Raw genomic sequence first — 19,757 nt, forward strand, 5'->3', positions numbered from 1 at the left:
ATCTATCCATCTATCAATTCATAAATAATTTTGTTACTCAAGCAAAGCAAAGTAAGAATGCTAACAATAAAATTTGTTTAGGTTATTTCTATGAAAATGATCTGCAGGTGGTTTTTCATTGTCATCAAGGTTGTCATTCTAATTCCCCTTATGACTCAACCACAGTTAAATTAGATCATGGTTTATGCAAAAACTGAAAAGAAGTGACTATGTAACTCTCAGAGGAAGCTAAAAATCTCCATTATAAAATACTTTCTTCTAAACATTCTCGGAATCTTCTCTCTTTCACTATTTTATATTCAATGAACAGTCACTTGGGAGGTAGTAGGATCAGTCAGTAGCATATACATGGATTCTTGAATTCCCAAGTATTTTAGATGTTGTTTGTATTAAGGACAAATTAAGCTGAAAGTTGTAGTTTGGGGGGCTTTTGGAAAAGAAAACCTTTAAGTAATTAATGGGTTGTTCAAGTTGTGCCTATGTGGAGAGTATAACCAGGCAACTTGTGCAGCAATTCATAGTAACTGGGGTAAATGAACCATGGTTAGAAGTAGAATTTATGAACTGTTTGCTAAATTGGTAATTAGCTAGTGATTTAATGCTACAAACTAGAGGTATTCATAGCACAACAGAGCCAGGATTATCTTGTTGGCATTTACACTTTAAATTAACTGACTTCTTCAGTGTTACCTCCGTTGGGAGTTAAGGCTTATTTTGTTATATTTAACATTTTCTTTTTTCTAAAGTGGAAACAAGAAAAACTTGTGCTAAGATCAGGAAAAAAACGATTGAAGACCTTTGAAAAGGAACTTTTAGATTTTTTGTAACCCTAAATTTGAGAAATATTAGCAACAGATAATTTGAGGCTTTCTTACATGCATGTCTTCTGTGTTCAAATGAACGAATGTAAAGATTTGAGATCAAATGTTATATTATCTAAACATACTGTTGAAGATAGAATCATTTGAAAAATGTGAGAATTCTTTTGTTTTTCCATTCCCATTCAACTATTTGGCATGGTTTGAGCACATTGTTTCTCAGTAAATTTGAATTATTTGGGGTTATTTATTGTCTGAGGGAGACCAAGTTTAGAAACATTGAATACCACTCAAAACAGTGTGGATCTACAATGGGAAAAGTATAAAAGCACAAAGTAGAAGCATCACAATAATGCCATCTTTAGAATTATTTTGTGTGTAACATTTGATCAATTGATCAATACATCATTGAAAAAAAAGGACAATAAATATTTCTTATAATTGGGTTGCCAATCAATATCAATCCACAAAGTAAAATGTAGAAAGAGAAAAATAAAGGTAATATGCAATTTTGGCCACTATGTTTTAGTTTTTAGTTGGGTACCATGTCTTTTACTGGAAGCAAAATTAGATTTAAATTAGGTTCTTTATTTGGAGGATTTTCTCGACTTTGTGAGGAGCATGAGAATGTGTGTGTGTGTGTGTGTGTGTGTGTGTGTGTGTGTGTGTGAAAGAGCTTATAAAGTTGATTATGCAACTTTTGAGTATAGACTGGGAAGCTGAATCCTTATCACACAAGAAGGAATTCCATCACTATTCTCCATGTAGATTGAAATGCAACATCATTGTTAAACAATTTGTTAGAATCATCACAGAATCATTGACTAGCAGCAAGCTTGGTTTTAAAGCTTCCTTGTGATGGATGATTTTGAACAAGTCACTTTATTCCTTTGAGTTTAAAGATTTTATTTATTTGAGAGAGAGAGAGGGAGAGAGAGCACAAGCAGGGTGAAGGGCAGAGGGAGAAGCAGAGTCCCCGCTGAGCAGGGAGCCCAACTCGGGCCCAATCCCAGGACCCTGGGATCATGACCTAAGCCAAAAGCAGATGACCAATCTACTGAGCCACCCAGGCGCCCCTATCCCTTTGAGTTTAAATTTCAAAATATGTATGTCAGAGATGACAACATCTAAGTAAGAGGGCTGTGAACTGACACATAAGGAAACTAAATTAAATGTTAGAAGTTGATTTAAATCATTTATCTAACTTCCTACCAACTACAGCTTCTTGGTAATTATATTAGCTTGAGCATTCCTAAAGGTGAGAAAACAAAGAAGGGAGTCTATTCCTTTGAGTTAGGATTTCAAATGTTATTAAAGTTGACCAGCAAGCTACAAGGAAGGGAGGAGAGAAAGGGGGTAAGTTTGAGTCAAGATTATCAGATGAGAAAATGAAGAAGCTGTTTTGGGGAATTGTGAGTATTCATGTAGTTTGAAGCTACAATATTTAGGATTTTTGGGGTGCATGACAGAAATGGGTAGAGAGCAAACACATGAAGAGAGAAAGATAGTTGAACAGACAGGTACAGACCCTGAACTCCATGTTAGTAGTACCTTGTGTATTTTATTCCTAACTCCATTCCTGGCATCAAGCATTATAACATATAGGCCCTTAAAATATTAGGTAGAACCGTATGAAATTTTCCTATTCACTCATTTTTAACAGACAAAAAAATGGCATATAGTTTATATAGTTCAACCTTGTATTTATTAGATGGATTAATGAATAAATGTGGAAAAATATGGAGAACCTCAAATACACTCATGAATTATGGTTTTATTCAATAGAAGATTCAGATCAGTAGCTTCAGGAGGAGGATGACACAGTCAAAGGTGTGCTTTGGAAAAATTCTTCTAGCTATATAGAGAGGCATGGTTTATATGGGGAGGGGGAGAATGGAGAGAAATGAAAAGCACAATTTAGGATGTTTGCTACTTGAGACATTTTAAGGGCTAAACTTCAGCATTGTCAAAAAGAAAAAAAAAGAAAGAAAGGAAAACGCAGGGTAGAAGAGTTAACATATATTATTAGTTTGAAAATCTAATTTTCTGTTGAGTGAAGGTTTGTTCAATTGGACTGTTGATTGAAAGGATGTTAGAATAGGAGAAGGATCTATTCAAATGCAATTAAAACTGAATCTCTAGGGCAAATAACATTAATTCTCCTATAATAAACCTCTAAAAGACTAGGCCAAGCAGTTTGAATTGTTTTCAAAACCAAGTAGTTTCTCTCTTTGAAGATGGAAAAAATGTAGCAGAATGGCTTAGTATTTTTATCTTCATATGTTCAGATCAAAATAAAACTATTTGAACTATATGATTAGAAATATATGTGATTTTATCTTAAGAAAGTTTCTTCTACAGATTTTTAGTGTTTACCTTAACTTTCCTTATATACAACTGATTAGCCCACTATATAAATAATTATATACAATTTGTATTGTACATACAACTGTATATGTACAATTATATATAATAATTATATATAATTTGTAAAATACAGAAAAGCACAAAATTAAAATTATACATAATCCATCTCTTAGAGATAACCTATGAACAATTTATAATATATTTATAGTCTTTGTGCTTTATACTCTTTTATGTTTCCATGTTTTTAGGCCTGGTTTTATCTGTTGGAAATGTTCTTGGTTTTCCTTATCTCCCTTTGCTTTTTCTGTCAGTGCCCCAGAGTCTCTTCCTCAAACATTAATCTTGACACCAGTCAGTTGAACAAACCATGTCAGATGTTCAGAGGTTACTAGGACTCAAATGCAACTGAACTATACTAAGTCAAAATGTTGCTTCCCATCCTTTCACATCTTGTGTAGAGGTAATGTGACTCCTGGAAAATTGGAAAGAGTGTGTATATCTTCTTTGGCTAGAAGCAATACATAGAATTATATGATTTCCAGAATCCATTGATTTCAATATTCTCCATCTATATTCAATATTTTTCATGTATATCACTACTTATTGACATCATTGTTTATTTATGAATCACTTAAATCATAGGATCTATGTCTTCTCTCATCCCATTGCTGGATTCATAATCTCCAAATTTATTTTGAATTTAATGTTGATAGGGTGGAATAGGGAGAGTAATATTTTGCCACCTTACAGAATGGCTTCCATGTAATACAGGTTTTCAAGCCAAGCTTTGTAGTGAGGCTCAATTACTGAACTTAGTAGATATGGAAATAAAGTGGAGGTTGTGAAAGATTCCCTCTACTAGCTCTTATATTGGTTTTGCTGAGTTTCAGAGGTCTAGGCTTGAACAAGCTATTGATCATTTCTTAATTGAACACATTTTTACCTGAAGGGGTGATTCTTCTTAGAGGCCAATAATTTGTTTATCTATATTCATAATTTCTAATGCTGCTATGAATGCATTTTTTTCTCCTTTTGTGTTTTTACTAGCATTTTTAAGGGAAGGTGGTGAAGGTTAATCAGGCAGAGCCTTCTACCATTAGTTTTCATTGAAACCAGGAAGTCAGCATCCTAACTTCATCACAATGAATGTGAGGTCATTTTCTTCTTTCCTGTCATCTCCTTAAACTTGGTGGACTTATAGAACAACATGTCACCATCCCTAAGCGTTAACACCTTGTATATATTGTAAGCAGTTCATAGATCTTATGAAGTCAGTTAACAAGCTTCTCTTTCTTTAGATAAATAATGTCATTTTGATCATTTTATTTCCTTTGAAAGCATAGATTTCAATTTGCAAAGGAAGTGAAGTGATATATTCTTGATATATGAATGCTCATATTCTCTCATTATACAATTTCTTAGACACCAAGAAAAACCCCAAGATACCTAGGGTCTACATTGTTTTATGTTCTTAATATGTAAAAGACATTGTCACAGAGGAAACAACAAAACAGCTTGTTCATTAGCAAACACAGCATGTAGGTAGAAACAAAGGGACAGAAAGGAGACCCTAATTATCCCCATGAATTCCTCTTCTTCCTTAGAAAAAGAAGACCCTATTTCCCCCTCAGTAACAGTGTCTTTTAGGGCTTGCACTACAAATATATTTTTTCATATGTCTGTAAGTCAGTATGTAAGTCTGATCATTTTTGCCTAATAAACACAACATGAATTCCCACTAGAAGTCAACTAATGGGTACATCAAGTGCAATTTTCTGTGTGTGTTAAATGAGTAAGTTGAAAACTTCACTGTTCTGAAGCTCCTTTGGTGAGCAGGGAAATATTACAAAGGACTTTGGACAGTCCCATAAAAGCAAAATTACACCATAATACTTCCCCTCCATAGGATAATTTTCATTTTTTTGGATGCAGGATTTCTTTAGCACTCATTTGAACTATAGTCCATTATCTCTGTAACTGGTACCCCCATTGCCTAGAAATGAAAACTGGTACTTAAACCAGTTTGATATTTCAATAATTGTAAATAATTTTTAAACATGTATGTCATATTCCACGGGGTTCAATAATAATTTATTTTTATGCAGATGGAAAGGAAACAAAACAAAACAAAAAACCTGTGTCTTTACCAAAAAGTATATATTCTTCATTTTGGCCAAGATTGTCTTTGTCCACAAAAAGTACAGGAAATTGAACATGTAATAATGAAGGCTTAATATTTGTGCACTGCTGGAGTGCTTCTGGGTGATTATATTTTAACAAAAGTTAATGGCCAAGTAATGGAAATAATGAGCTGAAGTGAAAATCCAATATGAGTTTGATGAGCAGAACATTTTGAATGAAAGTATACTAGAGGAGAAAATCTCCATGGAATATTTCACGTCTTAGTACTCTTGGAGCTTATTAGTTTACTATGAAAACAGATATGATTGATAAAGAAATCTAAAGGAATGTGTGTTGGTGATCTTTAAAAGTGATGGGGCAAAACCTGGAGTTTCCTTAAAAGAAAAAGAAAAGAAAAAAGAAAAAGAGAAAGAGTAAAAGCATTCTTTAAAAGGTTTCTCTGTTTCCATTAACTCTCCACATATATTCGCCTATTTGTACCTGGCCTATAATGCTGATTACAGAACAAGTAAATGCTCAGTCTGCTATCAGAAACTATCTGAGAGATACTGAACTAGGAGTAGGTAAGGCTGATGAGAATGGCTATGCCTGAATGATGAGAAGTGTAGATGTGGAGCTCTGATGGGCAAAGAATATCAATTTAGAGACATAGATTAATGAATAACATATTTATCACTCCTTTAATCCCAGATAATAACTTAAATCTTTAGAATCCGTTCCCTTAACTACCGGAGAAAGAAAGACAGAAATATATGTCAGTATTCAAAGAATCAAAATTTCAAATGATGCTATCATCATCACCACCATCACTACCACCAGCATGAACAGCATCAACATCATCACAAATAACATTCATTGAGCACTTATTACACTAGCCAGCGTATTTTACAAAATTTCTTCCAATTCTCACAACCCAATGTGTTACTCTTTTGAATTCTAGCTTTGTAAGTAAGGAAATAAATTAATTTTATAAGGAAACCTCATAGTCTGCAGGATAAGCAGTGCAACTAAGTCTTGTTTTATACATTGGGTTATACTGTTACCCACAATGTTAAAGTGCTTCATAAATTATAACTGCTATGGAATTATTAGCAGTCATCATTATTAATAATAATATGTTTTACTGTGTGAGCAGCAGTTCATATTGAACATTCTGTGATCTAAACAAGAAATAACTACACAGAACTCAAATTCTAATATAACCTATTTTCTTTTTTTTTTTAAGATTTTATTTATTTATTTGACAGAGAGACACAGTGAGAGAGGGAACACAAGCAGGGGGAGTGGGAGAGGGAGAAGCAGACTCCCCACCGAGCAGGGAGCCTGATGCGGGGCCCGATCCCAGAACGCTGGGATCATGACCTGAGCCAAAGGCAAATGCTTAACAACCAAGCCACCCAGGTGCCCCTGTAGCCTTTTTTCTTATATACTTTAGGTGTGTCATTTATGGCCAAATGAGTGAAATATTTTGTAATATATAAGTAGGCATCTTTTTTTTTAAGATTTTATTTATTTGACAGAGAGAGATAGCGAGAGCAGGAACACAACCAGGGGGAATGGGAGAGGGAGAAGCAGGATCCCAGGACCCTGGGATCATGACCTGAGGCAAAGGCAGCCGCTTAAGGACTGAGCCACCCAGGCGCCCCAGTAGGCAACTTCTTTGTTAATCAGATTTCTTCTAAAAGTTATATTGTGTTCTAGTTATTATTTACTGAATTTTAAATTTTTGGATAATGATTTAAGTATTTCTTTAGTAGAACAGATAAATACAAAAAAAGAAAAAAAAAACAAACAAAGAAGATCCCTTTCCAAAACAAACAAAACAAAGCAAAATTTGAAAGATTCAACCAAAATTTGGCAGAAAAAGAAAAGTCAGTATGTCCTTTGGCATTTTGTTGATGAAACAAATGATTAACTATTAATTTTCAGTTGTTATGACATTGCATTTACAGTTTAGAGTTAAATTGCAATTGACCATAGGTTTAAATTCTTTTTTTAAATTTGAGTTTCTGACATGTTTTCAAATAATTAAATGACATTTTTCTGCAATTAACATCTTTCATTACATTTTTATGCTATTGCACTGGACATAATTTTACGCTTTTGAAATGCTGTATTTTTCACATTCGAATGTTTCTTTTATAATACATTATTATTTTTGCTCCTTTCCTCCAATATAATATTCATCTCTATATGCCCACATAGGAAATTGCCATTTGCTGTTTCAATCTTTAATTTGAAATGAATCCAAAATAACTGTGAAAATTGTGAATGAAGGACAAGACTAATTCATTTAACATTTTTTCCAATTATTATAGGTTGGATGAGTGGGGAACCTATTTGATGTAGATCACATGAATAGTAAATATACTTGTATTTCAAGAAAATAAACCATGATTTGAATCTGTATTCCTAATGTGAAATATACATGACATAAACTTTTCAAAACCTTAACAGTTTTCTAATACCTCCCTTTCCACTTAAATTTATATTCACAACTCTTATTAGGTGGTATGCTTTATAACAGAGAGAGGTAAACTAAAATTTCTATAAGAAAATAAGGTGTCATATGTAACTGGTATTCTATTTTAAAGAATGTATAATGTGTACATTTGAAATTTTAAAGTTTCCATTCATATTTTTAGAATGCACAGTTTTTCAAATATCTACATATGTCTTCTTACAATGCTTTATGGAATTCTTTCTATTGCTATTTACATCTTATCCTCTTATTTTAATACTTGAGTGTTTAATATTTTTATATCTAAATAGATTGTATTCTTCATGAAACCTGGGACTACACAATAAAGTAACAAATTGTACATTAGTAAAAACAATATTTTGCAAGTGTGCCTGCCGATTTTAAATATAAAAATGCTTCTGGAGTTACTAAACTAAAGCAGTTTATAAACATAAACATACAGATCAGAGTAGGCAAAATGCTGATTAAATGTGGACCAGTCTTGCTTTTACTTGAATAAATAAAAATACAAATATTTCACATTTTAGCCTCCTTCCTGAATGGCACTTTGACCAGAAGTATTTGACATTTGGAAAATTGAGTGATCTGAATTTGAAACCAGTGTATTTGTCCCACTAGCCTGAGGGGATAGAAGTGAGGAGAAAAGGAATCAACAAAACTGGAAAATTTACAAACTGTTTTTCAACTTATGGAAAAAAAAAGTTTAGTATCTTTATATTTGTTGTAACAGAAAATTCATAATCCTGTTCCTCTCTCAATACATTTGCCTTTACAAATGAGATGCCACCTAATTTTTAAGACTCATCATGTGATGCGGTGCCTGGGTGGCTCAGTTGGTTAAGCGACTGCCTTCGGCTCAGGTCATGATCCTGGAGTCCCGGGATCGAGTCCCACATCGGGCTCCCTGCTTGGCAGGGAGCCTGCTTCTCCCTCTGACCCTCCTCCCTCTCATGCTCTCTGTCTCTCTGTCTCATTCTCTCTCTCTCGCAAAAAAAAAAAAAAAAAAAAAAAGACTCATCATGTGATGTCTGAATACTTGCTGAGAAACATTCTATGGTGAACTGAAATAAACAGGACAAGACTCACATGCCACCTACAAACGACACAAAGTAATGCATTTCAGATGCAGTGGCTTATACCAATAGGACAAATACATTTTGATGATATAAAAATTTTCAGTTCATTCAGATAAAATGATAATCAAACAATTTAAATTATTTATCATATTATACAAAAAATATTTTCTTCTGCTTTAATAAGGGTTGTGGCAGGTTTTTTTTTTTTTTTAATTTCTATGAGCAACAATACCAAAAAAAATCAACTCCACTCTAAGCAATTCAACCAAATGCAATTCAACCATATGTAACATTGATCTCACAGTTTGTGATTTTGCCCTGCTTCCTGCCTCAAGTAACAAAGATAAATTATCTTTCAAAACTAGATACCCAGTATAACCCTTTTCAATCCCAGATATCACCCTTTCCAGGCATCATCCATCCTTGTGCCTGAACTAAACCCAATCAGTCTGTAAATCTCATCTGAGAAGGCAATTTAAATCAGTGTTTTTCAGATTAGGATGGGAAAAAACAAATTTCTAAAGAAAATTTTCAAATATTTCACCAAAATATTCCAAAATTACCTAAAGAATTATTCAAATGGACCCCTAATACTGACATAAATTAACTTTTACTATATGATTACTTAGATCCAGGCAGACATAAAATAAGGCATAAACTCTTTATCCTTATAGGTCAAATGAAAAACAAAACTTAAATGACCTATGCAACCTTATTTCAACATAATAGAGGATATTATTTTGTCAAATCTGAATCACCATTTGCAACACCAGTATGTTAATGATTAGTAGAGAACAGGCTTTTGATCTTGGCATACATAGTCCTATCATGATTTGATTCTCTCATAATTTTTCTCCATTTGTACTCTTGTGATGTCCTTTGGTTTTGCTTACCAAAACCAAATATTTACATAATAAATATTCCTCTGTACATTTCTCATTTGCCTGTGGCAACTGAAGTATCCTATATTATTTTACCTCAACAAGATTGAAAAAAAGAGGGCAAACCTAGACACAAATCTCACTTGAAAGTACTCTGCCATAAGTGATTATCCAAAAGATCCATCCTTATATCATTTAAAAATATTAACCTTAAAATAATGACACAACCTCTAAAAATTATTATAGATAACTTGTGAATCTCCAAATCTGCAGACTTAAAGTGAAACCAAAGTAACTAGCTTAATGAACGTGTTTGCTTTCTTTATAACCTGGTGAAATTCCCATTGGTGCTGAAACACCATGTAGGCAAAGAAGTCTGACCATATTGAAATAGAACTTTGGGTGCTTTTCAATCACTATGTAGACAAAATCATATTTTAATCTGTTCATGAAATATGGTTCAAATTACTGAAAAACTCTTTCTTGTATACTCTGTACCACCTGCAACTTCAAAAAAGTTTGATGTTAAGAGTTTGAATTATGAAATAGACCTCTAACCTTTTATTCTCTCTCACTGCTTTATCTCCCTTCTTCCAAGAGATGGTTGGTTTTGGAGAGCCTTGGGGTTTGCACTCGATGATGACTTCTTGGCCTTTGGTAACAATTATTGTTTTCTTCAGTTGATTCAGTGCAAAAGTAGGAGCTGAAGCTATGAAAAAGAAAATATTAATTCTACCAGAAGCAATGGCAATAACCTCTAATGGATCATTCATCAAGATTTTGCAACTCTTTAGGACACATTTCTAATAAAATCACAGGATATCTACACAAGTAAAAGGCACTACCTCAAAATTTAAACCTATACTTAATTAATATCTTATTGGATGCTCTTTCTGTTTGCAGGTAATGGTTTCATATAATGTGGGGCTCACAGACAAAGACGGTTTCAAAAAATTGACATGATTTAATTATGATTATCACTTTTAATTGTGAAAGACTAATGAACACCTTGAGCAAAAGGTGAAGGGGTTGCCCAAGAAAGTCTATCTGGGGCTTTCTTTGGAAAAATGGGGGTTACCTGTAGAGAAGGTAATCTTGTGTCATCCATTTCCTATCTGTGAGTCTTAATGCATATTTTACTTTAATATTATACAAAATTAAATGTAGTTTAAAAAATACATTAAAAAAATTGAATTATTTAAATTTCAATTAAAAATTTCACTTCATTGTTTGCAATTATTCAACTAGGTCTGATCACTCATTAATATTAATATTGTTTACACTAGATTTTCACAAAGATATTTTTGATTGAAGTTCTCCAAGTAATTCTGGTGGGCAGCTGTGGGTTCAGGATACTGGACTAAAAGAACATGTGACACAGAGAAAAACACACACACACACACACAAAGACACTTTTGAATCTAAAAGAGAACCTGAAAGATACGTTTAAAAGTGTACTGTATCTGAGGCATTTATTTAAACCAATCTGACAACTTCATGGATAGTTCATAAGTATTTTATGTCCATTATACAACAGTATAGTGCATGGCACAACAGCATTAAAAGGTATGTATATAATGAGAAAGATATGTATATAATTGAGATGGGTTAAGAATTGAAAGAAAAGTGAAGGAACTTTATGTGACTGCAGGTAATGATTTTGTTTGCTTACTAGGAACAGAACTTATTAGAGGTAATTTTGAAAATATGTGTAGTGAATAAGAAAGGACATTTTTGAGAGTATTTCTGGATAAACTATTAACTAGGTGAAGGCTGAATTAGTTTTCTTTTTTAAGATTTTATTCATTTATTTATTTGAGAAAGAGAGAGAAAGAGCACAAGTCGGGGAAGGAAGAGGGACAAACAGATTCCGCATTGAGTGGGGAGTCTGACAAGGGGCTTGATCCCAGGACCCTGAGATCATGACCTGAACTGATGCTCAGATCTCAGATGCTTAACCTACTGAGCCACCCAGTTGCCCCTGAATTGGCTTTTAAACTCAGAAATATTGGGGTGTAAGTTAACAAGAAAGTACATTCATATTTGATTGGTTAGGCTGTAGGAGATGGAAATTTGGAGTCCTTTATCTATTTTAGGTGGGTTTATTATAATGTGGAGAAATTTCAAGTACAAACATTCATAATTCAATAAGTTGATTTATGATGTGTTACATTTAGCTGATATGTAAATGGTAAGTTCCCAGATTCCTGAGATCTTGGGTATTTCTGTTAATATTGTGCTTTGAGAATTTTAGTGCAGAACAAGCAGTGGGCTCCTGTTCACTTTGGGAGACAGTGAGTTGTGATCACTTAAGTCTCTCTCTTTGTATTACAAATTTCCCAGACCAAAATTTAGGAAACTAGAATGCTAAAAAGTAAAATCCTTTCAGTGGCCCAAACATGCTCAATTTGGGGAGCCTATTCCACTGGATGGACTCACTGGTTGTAGTACTTAACCAGTGAAGTGCTAGTGTCCTATCAAGGTGTAACCCTCTGAGACAGCTGGACAGCCTCAAAAAGGCCTTCCCTTTCATGTAAGGGTGATAATGGTTGATATCCCATGATGAGAGGGTGCTTTACCTTGGAGTATTGTCTTGCCTACCATTAGGTAAGAGCTGTATGGGTAAATATTAAACATTTCTTTTCAAGTCATAAAATAGGTTTTTACAATCACATCATAAAACTTCAGTATAGTAAGAATTAGAGCATGAAAATAAGCTACACATTTTTCCTATTTATTTACTTAGAAATTGCATACCTAGAATCTTCAGCTCAGCACTCGCATAAATGACTCCATATTTATTTTCGGCCAAACACTGATACATTCCAGCATCTGACTGATTCACATTGTGGATCATCAATAATCCATTAACCATCTCAATCCTATTCTGTAATAAAATAAAAAAATAAAGAAAGTGAAAAAATCATACAGATTTTGCGGTTATTCTCTCCTAGACCAAGGGAAAAAAAGCCTCCAATGAATGCAGTTGAGCATTATTTAACAACTTAGCATTGCAAATTTACTGCTCATTATAAAATGTCTTTTGTAAATTATAGCTATTTCTTGGTCAGAAAAGATATTATAACTGTATTTTCCTGTAGTTATCCTTATGAGTTTTAGTTTCAGTTTTGTGTTTATACTGAGCAGCTTTTGTTTGGTATACTAGCTCAGCTTGTGAAGTATAATCAGCAGATGAAGCTTTTATTTGAATTCATTTTACAGAAGAAGAAGAGGTTCACATGTGACCTTTGGTAACAATTGTGACTGTAGACAAGTGGGACAAAGTTAAAAATAGCCCAAGTCAAAACAAGAATCCCTTTACAATATTAATCTAATTAGGAATTTACCTTTTTCTCACTTCCCAACAAACTCAGAAAAAAAACTGCCCTGCAACTGGAGTCTGTATAAAATTATTGGTCAAAAAATATTAACTTCATTATGAGACAAAATTTAATACAGAAGTCAGAAAACTTAGGGCACTTGGGTGGCTTAGTTGGTTAAGTGGCTGCCTTTGGCTCAGGCCATGATCCCGGAGTCCTGGGATCGAGCCCTAATCGGGCTCCCTGCTCAGTGGGGAATTTGCTTCTCCCTCTGACCCTCACCCCACTCTGTGCTCTCTCTCACTCTCTCTCTCTCAAATAAATAAATAAAATCTAAAAAAAAAAAAAACACAAAACACAAAACTGAGCATGTGCAAATTGAGGTCAAGTAAGGCCAAGAGCACATTTCAAAATTGAATTTGAAATTTAAAATGTTGTTAAGCAAACCAGGTGTCTTGTCTACTTAATGCCAAGCAAATCATTCTTTTAATTTTAGTGAGCAGTGCTTTACCTATCAACAGAGATGCCAAGTAATTTTACATAATTTTCAAAATAAACTATTCACTTTGCAGAAGTATTATCTGCTAGTGGGATTTACTTTACTTGGATGCTGAAAGTAGAAAATATGACCAGTGTATTCCTTTCTCAAGGTTTATCTGGTATCCCTAGAAAATTAGAGAAAGAGACAATGAACCAATGTCTCAGGATTCTCATACTCTGTTTTATTTAATGGCTCTATAGTTCTTTGTATTTGTGTATTTCTTTTGTGTAATTGTGTTTTGTTTGGGCCTAACCAGTTTTAGAATAATGGAATGTTGGAGCTGGATGGGACTGTGGGGATGATCTTATCCAATCTCTTCATTTTACAAAGGAGCAAATTGAAGTCCAAAGAGGTAAATGACAGACAAGAGGCCTCTTGGTAGTGGCAGGACCTGGGCAGAACTTATGTTTAGAATTTCAACTTTATATACCACCCCTCCATTTTGACCATACATACTGAACTATTCTCCCTTTGCCCTCCTTCCTGCAAAGGCCACAACAAGGGAGTTAGCTAAAATTATTACCATTATTCTAAAATTAAATAGTAATTGATTTCAAAAACATGCAATAGGTTTACTAAAAAGATATTTAAGTCTTTTAAATCCTATTAAGTAGGATGTCATTGAAATAACCTGTCCAAGATATAGAAGGCTAGGATTCTATTATGGTCTCATCTCTCACTAGATACGTGACCTTCGGCAAGTCACTTTACTTCCTGGGCTTTAATTCCACCATCTGCAAGGTGACAGCAACAAACTAGATGATATCTAAAAGTCAGCTAGAAATAGCCATGAATCTGATAATGATTGATATTTTCCTATGAATTTATAGGATTGAATAAAATTTAAAGAAACAATGTATTACTCAAAAAAGTAATGAGGTAATTAAAAAGAATTTTATTTTATGTCTATTATAGTTCTCACTTCAAATACATTAGAAGGTGTAATAAGAAATGACTTTCCATAAGACAAAAGGAGGATAGTTTGTCCTGTGTGAAATCCTGTTAAAATTACACAAGAAAAGGTTAGCAGTTACCAATAGTACCTGAGGCAAAAGAGGCACCCCATTCTTCAGCCAACGGTATGTGGGTCGGGGTTTTCCAGTAGCCTTACATTCCCATCGGAGAGGGCTCCCACTGTCCAGCTGAGTGTCATTCAGTTTTTCCACCCAGTGTGGATAAGCTATAAGAGTTTAAGCATTAAAGAAAGGTGATTTCATTTTTCAAACACATTACCAAATTCAAAATTCATATGGAAGTATTCCTTGCATTAAAAGAAAATGATCAATTCTCATAATTGTAGGTATTTGGAAGAAGCACATTGTATTTCACACAGAACTCTATGTAAAAAGATAGAGCAATGACAATATTTTGACGATTTAAAACACTTTGTAAGCTAGATCAAGTATATCTTACTGTTTTACCCAGTTTATGCTGTGGCTACAGTATCCTCAAGATATCAGACCTTGTTCAGTAGGAAATCAGGTACTTTGAGACATAATTTTTTCCAGGTATTGGGGCAGCGTTAGCACAAACTGAAAAATACAACATGTCTATTTACTGAATAACTGCTTTGCTTTTTTATTTTTGTTTTTCCTAAAAGAACCTGAATGGCATAGGAAAAATAATTTGTAAATTCAAATTTCACTTGGTGTAAAATTTTTCTATATTTACTAGCATTCTCCAAAAACTTTTTATTTATTTTTATTTTTAATTTTTATTTATTTTTATTTTTTTAAGATTTTATTTATTTGCGAGAGAGAGAATGAGAGACAGAGAGCATGAGAGGGAGGAGGGTCAGAGGGAGAAGCAGACTCCCCGCTGAGCAGGGAGCCCGATGCGGGACTTGATCCAGGGACTCCAGGATCATGACCTGAGCCAAAGGCAGTCGCTTAACCAACTGAGCCACCCAGGCACCCTATTTTTATTTTTTAAAAAGATTTTATTTATTTATTTGGCAGAGAGAGAGAGACAGAGAGCGCACAAGCAGGGGGAGTGGCAGGCAGAGGGAGAGGGAGAAGCAGGCTCTCCGCTGAGCAGGGAGCCCAACGTGTGGCTGGATCCCAGGACCCCAGGATCATGACCCGAACTGAAGGCAGACATTTAACCATCTGGGCCACCCAGGCGCCCCCAAAAACTTTTTAAAATATTTTCAAACTTACAAGAGGAAAATTACTTAATCAAGAAAGAGATAATGTAATTGTTTAAAATCTGTCAGATACAGAATAGTGTCTTTATTGAGTAATTTTTAAAATAAAAATATTGAAAAACAAGTGACTGTCTACAAATACTCTGTTTGAAACAACTAAAACAGTAACTATGAGAAAATATTGAACTGAATGAATTGTTTCTCTTTAGCAACTTTTTTTTGGCATAAACCAGTAACATTTTACTTTGTAATAGTGAGGACTTTGATCATTGATTCGTTCACCTCATACTATTTAGTCCTTTCTTAGTCCTAGAGGTTATTAGGGATATAGGAGCATCTATGTCTTACACTTTTTTTAGGATTTTACAGTGTTGTAGAGGAAATCTAAAGTCAGTGCCACAGGATATGACAGCACAAGAAAGGAAAGAAGATGTACTGAAGGTAATTGCACATGAATACTGTAATAGTGGGTCTAAAGGGACAACAGATGCCCAAAACCTAACCAGTTTAGAAGGGAGGAGAAGGAGCAAGAGAAAAAGAACTCTCATTTATTAAATTCTAATCTTAGGCACTGAACTACATTATCAATTAATCCCTGTAACATTGACCCTGAAAATAAATATATTTAACTGTATGAATCAGGAAACTTTGATTCAGAGAGGTTAAAAAAATTCACCCAAGGTCAAACAGTTAATAAGGTATAGTAACCACTTCCAAAGTCAGATATTTCTGACTTCAGGCAGCATACAATTCTCTCATTCCACTCCAGCAGATTAAAAAATGAGTTGGAAGCATTTATTGCATTCATAATGTGTTTTGCCTTCTACTGGTCTCTAAATGGGAATTTTGTTTTCAGTAGCCCATTGGTCTTCTAGGCAATATAGTCTGGTCTTTAAGGAGCCTTACTCTGACATAGAATTTGTAGGCCTTTGAACACACTCTGTGATTCAACTTCAAGCCTCGGAGTTGTCAAGCAAAAAATCTTACCATGGTAAGCTTCAAATATTAATACTGACTTTCGTGCCTGGCTTCTAAAATCATTCCCTTTATAATTACCTGTCATATATGTTAAAAAATACTGATAGGAATGGTAAGATACAAAAGCAATATTAAACTCTACTTTCTCATTAGGATTTTCAGTATACTTTCCTAGTCTACTTTGCCAGTTTATTTCATACTACTCATGACCCTTGTAATCCAAGTATACAGGTGTGCTATCTTCCCAGCACACCCTGTATCTTCTTCAAATTTTTAAATTCATGCGGAATGTTCTACTTCTCTTCTTTGTTTCTTTTAGTTCTACTAATAATTCTAGGTTTAGTCTAAATTATTTAAGGTTTATTAACTCTAAACTCAAAAGGGGGTCATTTCACCTTCTTTGGACATGTTTAGTTCTTAGTCACTTGGAAAATAATCACCATGGTAGCTTGTTACTGCTGTTGCTGACTTAAACTGTTATTGGATCTTTTAGTTGTTTATAGTTTGACACTCCATCTAGATAGCAATATCCTCGAGAGCAAAGTTGGCATGACATATACATTTATTTTAGACAAAACACTGACCCACATATAAAATTAATTATAGGATATTGGTTAGTTATATATGTATATTTTTATGTTTTTATTTTAGGTTAGTTATATTTGATATGTCTCTTAATGTACTATAACTCATGCTGGTAGATGCAGTTAATGGGAGTTAAAAAGAAATTGAAAAGAGATATTAAAAAGTTACTAAAATGAAAAATTAGGAAAGAAAAAATTATTAAAATAAAAATAGATTGTGTCATCTAGGAAATAAAAAAATTAGAAATCAAAATAACATTTCTTCAAAGATATTTTGGATTACTCTATAAAATTGGCCTAATTTGGAGTCCTGATCCCAGAATAAATTTGTCACCAATTGATGAGTGAAATTAAAAAGAAATAATTTCTGCTTCCTTTTCTTCTTCACACATTTATTGGACACCACTATTGGCACAATGCTTAACACTGAGGATATCAATATGTTATAATGTGTGTTTGCTGTCAGCTGAAAATCTAGTAGATGAGACAGATGCAGAAATACTCAAATTCACTCTACCAACAATTCGACAAATAAAAATGGCCTATTATACTGCCTCTAGAATTAAACAAACAAAAAACTAGTAACTTCTTGATCTATCTTTTGTTAGGCCATCTATTTCTGGGGGTAAAAGAATGACACTTTAAACCCAGACGCTGTTACATTCTCATCAGATGCAGTGCATATTGACAACTATTTATGCAATTCATTTGAGCTTCAGATCAGTCTCCAGGTTACATTTTTAAAAACATTAAGCAGATGTGCATAAAGTAACTCTTGCTTATTATCTCTTATCATTAGAAATTCTCAAAACCCCTATTGATAAATGCTAATTGTTATTGGCCTCCTTCATTGCTCCTGTACTTTTAAGTGTTGAAGAGTCAACATATTTAACCACACAGATCATTTTTAATATTAGGACTTTCAGCTGTGGGCCAGTGAGGCGTAACATGGTATACTGGAAAGATTATACAGTTGGGGGTAAATGTAGGTTCAAATCCAATGCTACCCTGACCTTGCTCTAATATGTGATCATGAATGAGTTACTTTAATGAGTTTAATGAGTCTCATCTGTAAGCCATACATGGTAATTCCTATTTCAGTGGGCTACTATGATGATATAATGGTTATAAATACTGGTTACTTTACCTCCTCAATCTATTGCTTCATTTTTCTATCAACTGTGAATATATTGTTATGACAACAAAACTCAAGGTGAGATACATTGTCCAAAGAACTAGGACTGAAAACATTTTCTTTGTGTATGTAATTTTCAATCAGGAATATACAATTTTGTATTATCTTATATGGTAAATATTTAGTGTATTTTAGTGGCTAAAATATTTTTTAAAAGATTTTATTTACTTATTTGAGAGAGAGAGAGAGAGAGCAAGGAAGAGGGGGTAGAGGAACAAGCAGACTCCCTGTTGAGTGGGGAGCAGCCTGACATGGGGCTCGATCCCAGGACCCTGAGATAACAATCTGAGGCAAAGTCAGACACTTAACCAACTGAGCCACTCAGGTGCCCTAGCAGCTAAAATACTTTTCAAATCATGCCTAATATAGAAAAACACAACTCTGGAGAAAAGAAAAACAGAGAATGAGAACTAATGGTGAGGATTTTCATTTTTCTCTAATATTAATAAAAGATGAGCAAACAGGAATTAAGTACTCTCCCTCCATTCTTATCCCATGCCTTATCTCAGCTCCTCAATATTTCACTGAGAGGTAATATCTTATAGTTGGAGATCAAATTCTGGTGTTTTTGCCAGTTCTAAGTTGGAATCTGGTTTTACAGCTTACTATTATCTTGTAGTAATAAACTTCTTAACCTTTCTAGGCCTTGGTTTCCCCATCTGTCAAGCAGGAATACTAATTTCTAAGAGTTACTGTAAGTTAATGCACGTAAAGTACCTAGTAGTTGCAGTAGTGTCTGAAATAAGTTCCTGGCAACTGTTTGTTCCCTTCATTAGTCCCTCAATCTCTCCTCATTTTCACTTCTTTATTTATTTTTCATGGTACAAAAGTATTTAATAGCACATCAGTACAGAAACACACAGATCCTATAGCTCATCCTTTAAACTATAAGAGCCAAGTGAAATGACAGTACAGAGACTTATTTTTACATATATAAATATGTAATATATGTAATATATATATTACACATTGGGAATTGAACTATTACATTTTTTCTTCTTTTTAGATTTGTGATATCCATGTTTTCTGTCAATAATATTCTGTCAAACATGGTACTAAATCAAAGTAGACAGATGAACAGTAAAGCTGTTTGTTCTCTCCTACTAGTGCTGAGCTAGACCAGTGGAACACCATCTTGGTAGGAAGATTTTGACAGGATGAAGGAACTGCAGAGACCCTATCCCAACAGAAAACCTAATGCACTGACTTAAACAGAAAGGGTTTTAG

General features: G+C 33.8%; 1 protein-coding gene across 1 annotated transcript in view; it reads right to left on the bottom strand.

The window, feature by feature from the left end:
• CNTN5 (contactin 5) overlaps positions 1-19,757 on the bottom strand; it is a 603,313-nt gene that overhangs the window by 307,356 nt on the left and 276,200 nt on the right. Inside the window, exons 9-11 of the mRNA XM_035009452.1 lie at positions 14,671-14,807; positions 12,524-12,653; positions 10,325-10,475 (exon numbers count right to left, since the gene is read on the bottom strand). Coding sequence (XP_034865343.1) covers positions 10,325-10,475; positions 12,524-12,653; positions 14,671-14,807 — 418 coding nt within the window. The remainder of the gene's footprint in view (positions 1-10,324; positions 10,476-12,523; positions 12,654-14,670; positions 14,808-19,757) is intronic.

This window comes from Mirounga leonina, unplaced genomic scaffold (assembly GCF_011800145.1).
Source record: "Mirounga leonina isolate KUSES-001 unplaced genomic scaffold, KU_Mleo_1.0 Mir_153, whole genome shotgun sequence".
In the NCBI taxonomy this organism is placed as follows: domain Eukaryota; kingdom Metazoa; phylum Chordata; class Mammalia; order Carnivora; family Phocidae; genus Mirounga; species Mirounga leonina.